This window comes from Chroicocephalus ridibundus, chromosome 1 (assembly GCF_963924245.1).
Source record: "Chroicocephalus ridibundus chromosome 1, bChrRid1.1, whole genome shotgun sequence".
In the NCBI taxonomy this organism is placed as follows: domain Eukaryota; kingdom Metazoa; phylum Chordata; class Aves; order Charadriiformes; family Laridae; genus Chroicocephalus; species Chroicocephalus ridibundus.
Window position 1 is genome coordinate 1,879,757 of NC_086284.1, and position 11,542 is coordinate 1,891,298.

Genomic DNA, 11,542 nt, shown 5'->3' on the forward strand with positions numbered 1-11,542 from the left:
CCAACTTCTATAAGACGTGGGGACAAAAGAAAACTGAAGGAGAATAAAGAGCATTGAGGATATCAATGCATCTGTTCTGTATCTGAACGTCCTTCCAAATAAGTAACTGAAACGAGACTGAAAGTGCAACCCAAGCACAGTAAAAATACAAGAATGTCTGCATTGAAATTCCATAACTTTTCTTTATTCACTGTGATACATTCAAACAAAAGTGCTCCAGATAACAGCCATAAAGTAAAGAAAATTAAAATAAAAGGCAGAAAAAGACCATCAGATACATATTTTGATTATTCATATTTCAAAGCATTAGTAACTGCTTGTATCTGAGTGCACCAAAAGCCCACAAGAGGGTCCATGTTTTTGTACGCTGCACCTATAAAAATAATAATCATAGGCAGCTCTAGCAAAAAATGTTTTTCAGAACTAGAGCCAAAGCCATCACAAAGATAAAGCACCATCAGGCATATGTTTACAAATGCCATAGTAATTAGTAGAGTGTAAAAAAGGCTTAGCTGAATTAACATTTTCCTTGTATAGCACAGGGAACCTCTGCTTGGATTCATTCCTTCCCAGCTCTGCCACTTCACACCAGGGACTTGCATTTGCCCCACAACACCAAGAGCCATGGGCAACTCGGTAAGCTTCAGGAGACAGTGAGATGGATGGAAGAGAAACTGGAACTGAAACCAGTGTCTATCCTCCCACTTAAGAAAATAATATTGGCATGGCAGCATGTACTTAACCATGTTGCTGCAAGAGAGTGGCACAATCCACCTGAGAAACCCTGTTTGTACAGACCACGCTGACTTCCCGATGCTGTTTGCTGAGCTACAAGTATTTGGCTGGACTGATTTTACCTATAAAAGACAGTTCTTGTTTCCAACTACAGTCCTGCTACAGTAAAAATGTAAGTCACTTATCTGTAAGAGACAGCAGAGCATCACTTCAGAGCAAACTCAGACTGCACCCTACAATGTGGCTCTATTACAGCTGCAGAATTACTGAACTGTGCATTTGCCACGAATTATTTGTAACTCAACAATTTGATGGGGGGGAGGATTCCTACCCCAAACAACACAAGAAACTGAAGTCAAGATGCCATACAAATTACACTGTCAAAGGGATACGACAGAGAGACACTTAAAAATCTAGGGTCCCTCTACCTGGTGCATTTTTAGGTAGAACAGCGTGGATCTTCAACAAAAAGGGAGGAAACTCAGTTGACTCCTTGTCCTGCTCTCCCCTTTACCTGCTTTGCAGGCAGCAATTCAGATGGCCAGCAAGAACCCAAGACAGGCTTCCCCTCTGAAAATCTGAGTTGCTCACATGAGATTTTTCTTAAAAGATCTAAGTAGGTCATAACAGAAAACAAGCCTCTGTCCCCATACATTTTCTACAAGAGTATATCCACAGGGATCCTGCTAGGTGTAAGGCTATGCCCCAGATGCTATAAAGATTTAAGCCCAATTGTTTCCCAAAGCAGGATGCAATGGCACTGCTCATACGACCAGCATCATCTTCACAGTCAAGTCCTTGCAACATCAAGGCCTGTTTGCTCAAAAAGCATTTTTCTTAACTATGTTACTAGTAAAGTCTCAAATCGCTCAGACCGAAAGAAGGTTAGAAGTGTTATGCAGTTATTTACCCTTCACGCTATTTGTGTGGCATTCATCTCCCACAGAGCATGCCTTGCCCTTTTCACACTCCCTTTTTCATGCAGGAACACAAAGCTGTAATGTTTGGGTTGCAAACACCATTAAATGCCCCTCTTCAGCCCCCAACAGCATAGAAATATTTTCTTTTAAAAGTTCACATCAAAGCATTTCTACTAATCCTAGGATTTATTAAAACAAACATTGTAGGCATGAGATAGTCAACAGCGTCCCTTTTATAAGATTCTTTGGAGACGGTTCTGATTTCGTACTGTTTACTGATCCGCCCCTAATTAATCTTCAGTTGCTCAGCTGCAAATTCAGCAAGTCCACCTGCTCCTTCCCCACCCTGCAGACGTTCCTTTCTCCCCAGTTTCAAGCTGTAATGACAGCAGCACACAGCCCCTGTCCTGAGAACAAAGTGGCTTGCTTGAAACGCTATGTATTACATCCCGGTGTTACAAGATCGCATCTATTTGCAGCAGAAGTCTAGCCTTTCCTCAGATGAGTAATTAAAACCAGTCATAAGTGCTTTCTAGGAGTTTCATTGTCTTTATCCTTCCCTGCAGTCAAGGTAGTTGCCTTTGATCCAATAACAGATCTGTGCGTATTTGAGGGGTGTGATACGAACAGCTACATTGAAATCCTGTGGGGTGCCATTCATGTCCACCCACTGATGGCCTGAAAATATTCCGATAATTTTACGCTCCCATTTGTGATTCTGCCTCTTCCACATCCTCACGTACACGCCAGATCCACTCGCACCTGGCTGGGCATCACACTGCTGGTACAACAGGTCATACGTTTCATCTTTGACATCACAGAAACGGTAAACCAGGTTTCCCGGACGATCATTGTCGTAACCAGAGAAGTGAATCCTCCCTCCAGGCAAGTGTCGTGCTGGTGGGCTCACACCTATCTTCATAAACTTTCTTTTATGAGGCTTCTTGAGCTCCAGCAGGGCATAGTCATAATCCATGCCAATGTCATTGGCATTGCCTTTGATCCATCCTTTGGGGACGTGTGTCCGTTTCACTCGGATCCACTGGAATTTCATTTTCTCAGGCATTGCTGAGTTGGTGATATTGGCCCCTTTGCTGCCATCTTTCAGTTTGGGCTTTAGGAACCCCACCCGCAGTTTCTGAGCTCCTTTGACGTAACTCTTGCCATCATGGATACAATGAGCAGCAGTAAGAACATGCTTTTCAGCCACTAGCGTCCCCGTGCAACCTGTAGATAGCTTCACCGACGTGGAGAATGGGTAATTCAATAAGAAGTCTTTCCCAAAAATGCTAAACCTGCTGTCATAGCCATAGATCTGCCTCTTAGTTCGAGATTTGCCTTGAGACCCATCACCACTGTTGCTCAGAATATATATGCCCACTTCAGTTTCAGTGAGGCTACCATTAGCGTACAAGGTTTCATAGGACAGGTAGTTCTTCACTTCTTCGTAAGTTGGCAGCGGAGAACTTTTGTGGCACTCTGGGCCACAGGGAGATACCACTTCCAGTCTGGCTTCAGCATCAAACTGCGGTTTGTCCAAGTTAAGGGTAGACCGTGGCAGGATAACTGGAACTCTGTACGATGGCCATGTTGGCTTCCAGTGAGAACTGGAGGGCATCACATCTTTAGCAGCACACAAAAGGAGGATTAAAGTGGACAAGCCTGCCATTCTGAATGCCGGTCTGTGGAAAGCAAAAGAAGTCCAGTTACTCACCCAAACATCTTGCAACATTAATCTGCCTTGCTAAGGTAGATAAATACTAACCAAGTATATATAATAAGGGTCAAGCGATTTGAATGGAGTCAACTATCATTAAGTGCTTCAGTTTCTCAATGTTAAACTAATGCCTTAACCTGTACCTTGAAACAAGTAGTCCCAGGTTAACGCTGAAACACAGAGCATTTAACCCTTAGGTGTGCTGAGCAACCAACTCCCAGCTGACATTGGTGGAAAGTTATGGTATTTGCCTTCCCACGGTGTAAAGAAAATTCCGAGTCATCGTAAATTCCTGCATTCGTAGAATCACAGAATGGTTCGGGTTAGAAGGGACCTTAAAAACCATCTAGTTCCAACCCCCTGCCCTGGGCAGGGACACCTCCCACTAGACCAGGTTGCTCAAAGCCCCATCCAGCCTGGCCTTGAACCCCTCCAGGGATGGGGCAGCCACACTTCATAAACCATAGCTCCTGCAATGAGTAAATGGGTCTGTCTTTATCTGGATTACAGCATTGTCTGAAAGCTCCCATCTACTCTCTTACTCCACTGAGGGAGGTCCTTAAATGACCTCACACCATTTGCTGTTTTTGCCAGAGACATCAAGTGGATGGTAGGAACAGGCGGGTGGACAAAGAAGGTAACCTGAACAGGAGCTGGGTTGCTGAACGTGACTGCACGGGAGACTTGCTTCCCTTGGCATGAGTTCTACCAGAGGAGGGTCTCTGCTCCACGTAGCATTTGCTCTCCCCTAAGCTTACATGAGAAAGGGTGACATGATTACACAATGAACACAGCTAATGAAGTAAGTTTACAATTCTTGAGGGAATTTTCAGTTAACATACTGGCTTACTCCTTTATAAACTCGAATAATTAGAAATGCAAACCAACCTCCTCTGAGCACAGGGAGGCAAATGGGACTGTAAATGTGTTTATGAACCACAGGCAGAGTGTCTCAGACTGCAGAGAACAGCATGCACTAGTGCTGTGTCAAGAAAACGTGTAACTTCAGTTTATTTGAAAATTAGCCATACAGCTGAATCACTGCAGGAGGCATTGCGCCCTGGGCAAGAAGGCAGGCGGGATCTCCCTCACACAAAGATTATTCAAACAAAACTTCACAATTATGTTGAGCTTACACATATTTAAATCCCTGCTGAGGTTAAACTGATCACAACGGCAGGATCATTCCTGAAATACCTCAAATGAGTAAATCAAAGCAAATCACGCAGGAGATGACCACAGCTACCTAAGAATAAAAAAGAAAAATCCTTCTCTCTAATGCTTTTTGTAGGAATACTCCATCCCTAAGCTGCACTGAAAAAGACCTCGGAAGCTACAGACTGCTAAAGTCCAAAGGTGTCCAACTCAAATATTGGGCCTGGGTTCTTCCGTTGTTGGTAGCATCCTCTTTGGGAACAAAGGCTATAATTAAAGCACACAATGTTCAAAATATCAATTGACTCATGCAGGATATCAAAACATTTCCATTCCAAAAAACAGACACAGATGAACAGAGCTGATGTTGCTGATGCCCACAGAGAAAGGTATTGACTCTTCCAGAAGTGACCATTCTGCTGGTAATTTTTTCATTAACAAACAGCACATCTTTAAAGGGACGTATTATTCCTAGAAGGCTTAAGCTCTTTAGAATATATTGCTTTATACCTAACGGGCAAGTCATGCTGGAAAACACAGGCCATTTTAAACACGAATCAGAATTGCGTAATTTTGCATGTCCCAAAATTGGAAAAGACCTGCTTATGTATTCAAGGAAAACCACCGGCTCCTCTGGCTCCTGCCACAGCAGAGATTAATATTTGATGTGACTAGGCTTTGCAAGCTATCAGGCATCACTTGCTGTATATCAAATATACTCCTTGTATAACAGTGATTAGGAAAACACAGAAAAAGAAAGTAAAAGGGACAAATGTTATCACTCCAACCCCACAAAGACAATATACACTAGCATAATTTTTATACATATATATATAATATAGCTCTTAACTGCCCTACTCGTGACAGTGAGGACTGTACGCAGAAATGTTTACTGGTCTCCCAGTTAGAAGCTGAGAACAGACTGAATTACAGTTATGCTGTGCATCAGAGAGCAGATCCCGTCATTAAGAGCACGTATTTATGAGCAGTCTGCTCTCATCTGCTTCACACCAACGTTATTCCCACAAATTACATTTGAAGCTTTCCTGGTTGATGGAATCTCTGCCTAAATTGCACCACTTATGCCACTTCTTGGATCCAAAAATCATTCATGCGAACAGACCCAGTGCTGGCCTTTGGCTGGTTTATTTCTCTGGCAGGGGAAAATTAGAAGCGTCTTGTTAGTAGTTACTTGCACAAGCTGCAAGATTGCCTCCTGCCTGTCAGCGCTGCGACCTGATGAAGGGACTCCGTGCCCAACAGCTTCCCTGCTTCCTCCGAGAGCATCACCAGGGCTGAGAAGGGAAATTACCTCTCCCTCCAACCTGCCCTCCTTCATCTCCCTGCCGTCACCACTGCAGCAACGCCAACGCTTCCCAAGGCAGTTTCAGACAGCAGAGGGCAGCCGCCCGATGACGAGAACAAGACAGGAGCTGGGAGTCGAGCTGGCCCCCAAAAAAGGCTCCAGAAGATGGTTATCTGTGTCTGCGCTGTGCTCTAGTACAGCAAAGCAGGACTTACTCCATGCCTCTGCGCGAGCTTTCCCGCACCCCTCCCCTGCTGCCTCTGTGCTGTGATCACATTGCAGATATATGGGATAAAAAACCCTTTTCATCAGTTACCGAACTTTTCTATTTAAAATGTTATTAAAACCTAACAATAAAATACAGTTGTGAGTTTACAGCTGATCACAGAAGCTAAACAGTGCTCCTCACAAACCAAGGCATTTATTGACGTCTTTGTAATTTTGTCTTATCTGGAGACATAACTGGTACTAAATCAGTTCTGGGCTGCAATAAATAGAATTAGTACATCTTATTAACCAGATGCCGAATTAGGACGTAGTACCTCTTTGCACCAAATGTAGAGGAAGGTGTAGAACCTTCCTCTTCAAAAAATAAAATGGTTAAGCAAAAAAATTACGGAATTTAAAAAGTAATCTAAATTTAAAGAGAGACCTACCGGTTTGCCTCTTCTTTCCTTTTCCTTTCTCTTTTCCTTTTTGTTTAAAACCAAACCAAAAAGCTGCAAAAAACCCCAGGGTTACCACTCTCTATGTTCAGCTATTTATTCCTGGGTGACCCTGCAAGATGTTCTCAAATTGAACAAACTGGTAAGAAGCAAGTGCTTCCCTGAACGGCTATCCCAAACCGATAGTGAATGAATTACGACGTGCTGCTCTACTGTAGTACTGCTCTTCTGTTTCTATTTAAACTGTGTCATAAACTCAATCCACCCTTCGACTCAGTACAAAGCCCAGCTCTGATATCCAGCCTAGGAACCCCCTAGAAAGCGGTTTGTACATAATCACACTTGCTAATGGCATTAAAATTGTTTAGAGAATGGAAACAGTGACAGCTACCCCGGGGCTCCCCACGCCGCTAAAACACTTTACAGACACATTTCCCTGCCTGCTCTGGGCATTCACGCCTTGGGATACAAGTTGGTGAAAGAGAACTGCCTTGTTCAGGACGGACATGAATCATTTTCTAATAAGCAAGTAATTTTTCTGGAGGAGTTCACTACTTCTGGGGCGGTTCTTGTAATAGACGGTTAAATAACAATAAATCTTGGAACATGCAGTATGAAAGCCCGTGAAGCGCACCGTCTCCATTACATTTTGAAATGAAGAAAGTTTTTCCACAGTGCTGGAAACCAGAAAAAAAACACGGAAAAAAAAAAAAAAAAAGAAATTGAACCAAGAGAGTAAGAGCGAAAAACCTGCCTCAACCCAAATTATAAAGGTGAACTAAATCACTGCCGTGCCAAAATACCTCGGCTGCTTTCCTTAGTCACAGAACTTGTTAAAACACAGCAAAAATAATTGAGTCGCGCTTTAAGAATTACAGAAGCCTCACTGCCACTGAAATCTGACATCTCTATTAGCCTGCCCGCGATGCTGCGGGGGTCACACTGCCGTACCCGCTGGGCTGAGCGCTGTAAGAGGAGATGTCTCAGAAAACCTGAAGCGAACTTTGATACCGACAGGCCAAGGGCGACCGTTAACATATACAACGGGCACAGTGCGTATTTTGACACATGTGTCAGTGACACACGGAGAGGAAAGGGATCACATTATGTGTTTACCACTTAGTCCAATTCCTACAGAATAATTGTACTGCCTCCTTTCGCCCTCTTCCCTCTTTCTCTCTCCCTGGATGCAAAGAGGCTTCGGTTCCACTGAAGAGCAAACTAACAGACAGACAGCGATGGCCAACTTGAAGAGAAGCGGGCAAGCTGCAAGCGAGGAGAAGCTGCAAGCCAGGAGCTGCATCCCCAGGGCCACCGCAGCGCCGGGGGATGCTCAGCCCCGGGGCCGCCCCGAGAGCCGGGGCCGCGGCGGGACCTCACCCGGCGCCGCCGGGGGCAGGAGGCGAACAGCCGCCGCAGCCTCCGGCAACCGCCTCCCGGAGGAGACCGGGTGATGGATTTCTTAAAGAAAACCCCCAAAATACCGATGCTCTTAGTCACGGTGATGAACCAAAGCATAGCACCGCAGCGGCTCAACCGGAGACCTACTTCCGAACGACTCCCAAGTCGCAGCAAAGACGAATTTTTTTTTTTTTTTTTTTTAATCAGCTGTTTCCTCACCCTTTCCAAGTTAGCCACCGACCCCAGCCAGCGGCGGTGCTGGCCGCCCCGGCCGGCGGGGAGAAGCCGCCTTATCCCTTTTGTTCGCCGGCCGCCGGAGCGGCGGCGCCGGGTGCGCTCCCGTTGATGCCAGCCGGGTTAAAAATTAAGCTCTGCGAGGAGGGCTCGGCCCCGAGCCGGGACAGCGGCTCCCGCCGCCCGCTGCCCCCGCACCGCCGGGGCTCCCCCCGGCTCCGCGCCCGCCGGCAGGTGAAGCGCTGGCCCCGGGGCACCGAGGGGCGAGAACGACCCTCGCTACCCTCCCCGCCGCCCCTTTGTCCCCCCGGGGGGGTGACCCGCACCCCGCGGCACCCTCCCGGCACGTACCAGCTCCCCGCGGCGGCGGCGTCTCCGGGAGCCGTCAGGCAGGTGGCGGGACCGGTCCCATCCCTCCCTCCTTTCCTGCCTCCCGCCGGCCGCCTTCCCTCAGAGGCGCGCTCCGAGCGGGGCGGAGCGGGGCGGAGCGGCGCCTCCCGCAGGTGGCTCCGCCGCCGGGGCCGCCCGGCCCCGTTCCGCCCCGCAGCGCTGCCGGCGGCGCCGGCCCCCTCTGCCCGTCGCACCGCTGCGGGGGGCCGCGCCGGGCGAGGCCGGGGGCAGGGCGTCCCTCCGCGCAGGCCTCCCCGGGCCCGCCGCCGCCCCAGCGCACCCTGCGGGGCGTCACCCCATTTTTTCCCTCTTATACTGCTGTTTTCGTTTATTTCCTGAGGGAAACCCTATGTTTTTTTCCTCATCCTTGTTGTTATTCGTGGTGTCCCGGCACGGAGGGCAGCTCAGGGGACGCCAACCCCTCACCTCAGGGCTGGGCGGGAGGTGAGGGGTGCAGTGGTGGCACCTCCGCAGGCTCTTTGTCCACAACATCTGGGTCCCCAGCATGGCAGGTCCCCTCTCGGAGGGTCCCCAGGCGTGGGGTGAACCCCCGGGGTCCCTCCTGCCATCACAGGGCATAAGCTCCTGCGTCCCCGGTGTGGCAGGTCCCTTCTCGGAGGGTCCCCAGGCGTGGGGTGAACCCCCGGGGTCCCTCCTGCCATCACAGGGCACACGCTCCAGGAGCTCTGCGGTCTGTCCCCGATGTTGCCTCATCTGGCAGATATTTTGGATTTAATTGTCAGACACATTCTTTGCATGGGTTTTAATTACTCATCCTTCTTGAATCCTTATAATGATATCTGGCAAGAAAAGAGGAAAACAGAGCCAAGAAGGCAAAAACCCTGCAATGTGTTTTAACTCCACAAGAAAAATCCACAACAGGTTTTGCCAAAAATTCCCAGCTGATCACCATTACCCCAGAAAGGAAATATAAATTTCACAGGAATCGATTTATTTGCTGCCTTCTGCTGACCTCTTCACCCTGCTGTTACCCTTACAAAGGACTAAGAGAGCTTGAAGCATGGCGAAAGCTCTGCCCCACGCAAGCACCCTACAAGGAGCTGAGATGTCACAGGATCTTACATTCTTAGACGTGATTTTTCTAATTTGTGTCTACTTGGGCCTACGACCAACCCCATTTGGGTCTGTGGAAAGGTTTTAACAGATGCTTGGAAAAAGCAAGTGCTACAAAAATTATAACTACTCAGACAAGTCTTTCTCAACTATGAAAGATGCAGGATCCCACCAGAAGCCACAGGCAGGAAGCAGGAGAGACCAAGGGGAGCTCTGAAGCTGATGAATTCAAGGAAAGGGATGAAGGACCAGGCGTGAAATTCCTACAACTACCTATATCTGCAATGGTTCTCCAGAAGGATATGGCAGGTTTTTGTCTCCATACCCAGGGTTTACACAGCTTTTGGGTTTATTTGAGGCAGTGAGGCACTGGCCCAGGTTGCCCAGAGAAGCTGTGGCTGCCCCATCCCTGGAGGGGTTCAAGGCCAGGCTGGACGGGGCTGGGAGCAGCCTGGGCTGGTGGGAGGTGTCCCTGCCCAGGGCAGGGGGGTTGGAAGTAGATTGTCTTTAAGGTTCCTTCCGACTCTAACTATTCTATGATTCGATGATCTCCAACAGAAATACAGCTAGGGAATACAGCTGCTGTCAGGGGGAAGCAAGGGCTGGTGACATCAGTTCTTGGGCCACCAGGAAATGATCATGCAACAGTGAAGAAGACACCTGGAGTATCAGTAGGCAGCTAACAAGTAAGACTCCATTAACAATAGCGTACTAATCACAGATCCCTTTCTTATCTGAACTTGCCTCCTGATTATATACGCAGTCCCACTGCTCAGGAAGCTTTGCCCTGCCACCTCTGTTGTTTTGCATGGATGGAGGAGGTGGGCCATGTCTTATAGGAGGTGAAAGCATTGTGACGTTTGCTTACGTAGTGGGAGGGAGTCAGGGCTGCAGCAGTGGTCCAGGTGGGCTCTTGCTTTCCATGGGCATACAGCCTCTTCGGTCACAACTGCCATGTGTGCTCCAGGGCCTTCCCAGCTTTCCTCGCACAGGCCTTCCTGACTGTTGTAGGTCACCACACCAAACAAGGCCTCTTGATCACTTTTACTCTCCTGACAAAGTACAGATTGCCCTGCAGTCGCTTCTAGATGACTGCAAACCCTCCACTGAACAGGTCTCTATATGTCATTTTCCAGCTTTATCTCAGATGTATCAGCCTTCCTGCATCACACAGCTGTTTTCAAGAGTCTCAGTGGGAAGAAGGAATAAATATTGGCATAATTGTTTCCTTCTTTGTATGTTTTCCCCAATTTTTTATTTACAGTGACTGTGCGTAAATTCTGACTGACTGAAGGGGGACTGTTTGATCTCCAGACACAAATTCAAATAGACACAATCGTTGAAGATACGCCACTGATAGAAATGTTTACAGCAGATAGGGGAGCAGAGATACACATGGCGGGATTTATCTCACTTAACTGCAGGGGTCTGAGCTACCCTGGGCTATCCATGGTACAATACAGGACCACAGACCTTCCTCATCTGGAGCAGCAGCTGGAAGTCAGTGCTAGAAAAGATGAAGGCACCCCATCCAAAAAAAGTGTCCATAGATAGAGACATCCCACCACACTTCCGATGGTTTCTTGCTGTGACTCTGTCTTCCCGTGACTAACTGCTGTCTCTCTGCTTCTGATTCGGGAAAAGGATCATATTCTTTTTGTGTTACGTTTGTACAGCACCTGCCACCCCGGGGAGCTGGTCTACAGCTACCACTCCACGGTATTTCAGTTACACAGATCATAAGACATTACGTGCCTCTCCGTACAACACAGAGAGATGAATAGGAGCCACAAGGCTTGGTGTCTGCAGGACCCCTCCTGAGAATGGAACCTTAAAGAAAGTGTCGGGCAAAACTTCTTTCATGCCAAAAGGAGTGGAGAAGAATGTTTAGTTTGAAATTTAGCTACAAGGCATTTGGTTGCCAAAAAAACTTCTAGATTTTTAT

General features: G+C 47.6%; 1 protein-coding gene across 1 annotated transcript; it reads right to left on the bottom strand.

Annotated features, from left to right (window-relative positions):
- Positions 1-162: 162 nt before the first annotated feature.
- On the bottom strand, positions 163-8,657 carry PRSS23 (serine protease 23). The gene is made up of 2 exons (XM_063325324.1): positions 8,485-8,657; positions 163-3,337 (listed from the first exon to the last, which is right to left on the bottom strand). The coding sequence occupies exon 2, from the start codon at positions 3,322-3,324 to the stop codon at positions 2,206-2,208; it is 1,119 nt and encodes a 372-aa protein (XP_063181394.1). The 5' UTR covers positions 3,325-3,337; positions 8,485-8,657; the 3' UTR covers positions 163-2,205.
- Positions 8,658-11,542: the final 2,885 nt, after the last annotated feature.

Excerpts from the sequence above, each read along its gene's own strand:
- PRSS23 (XM_063325324.1), bottom strand. The coding sequence starts at position 3,324 with ATGGCAGGCTTGTCCACTTTAATCCTCCTTTTGTGTGCTGCTAAAGAT.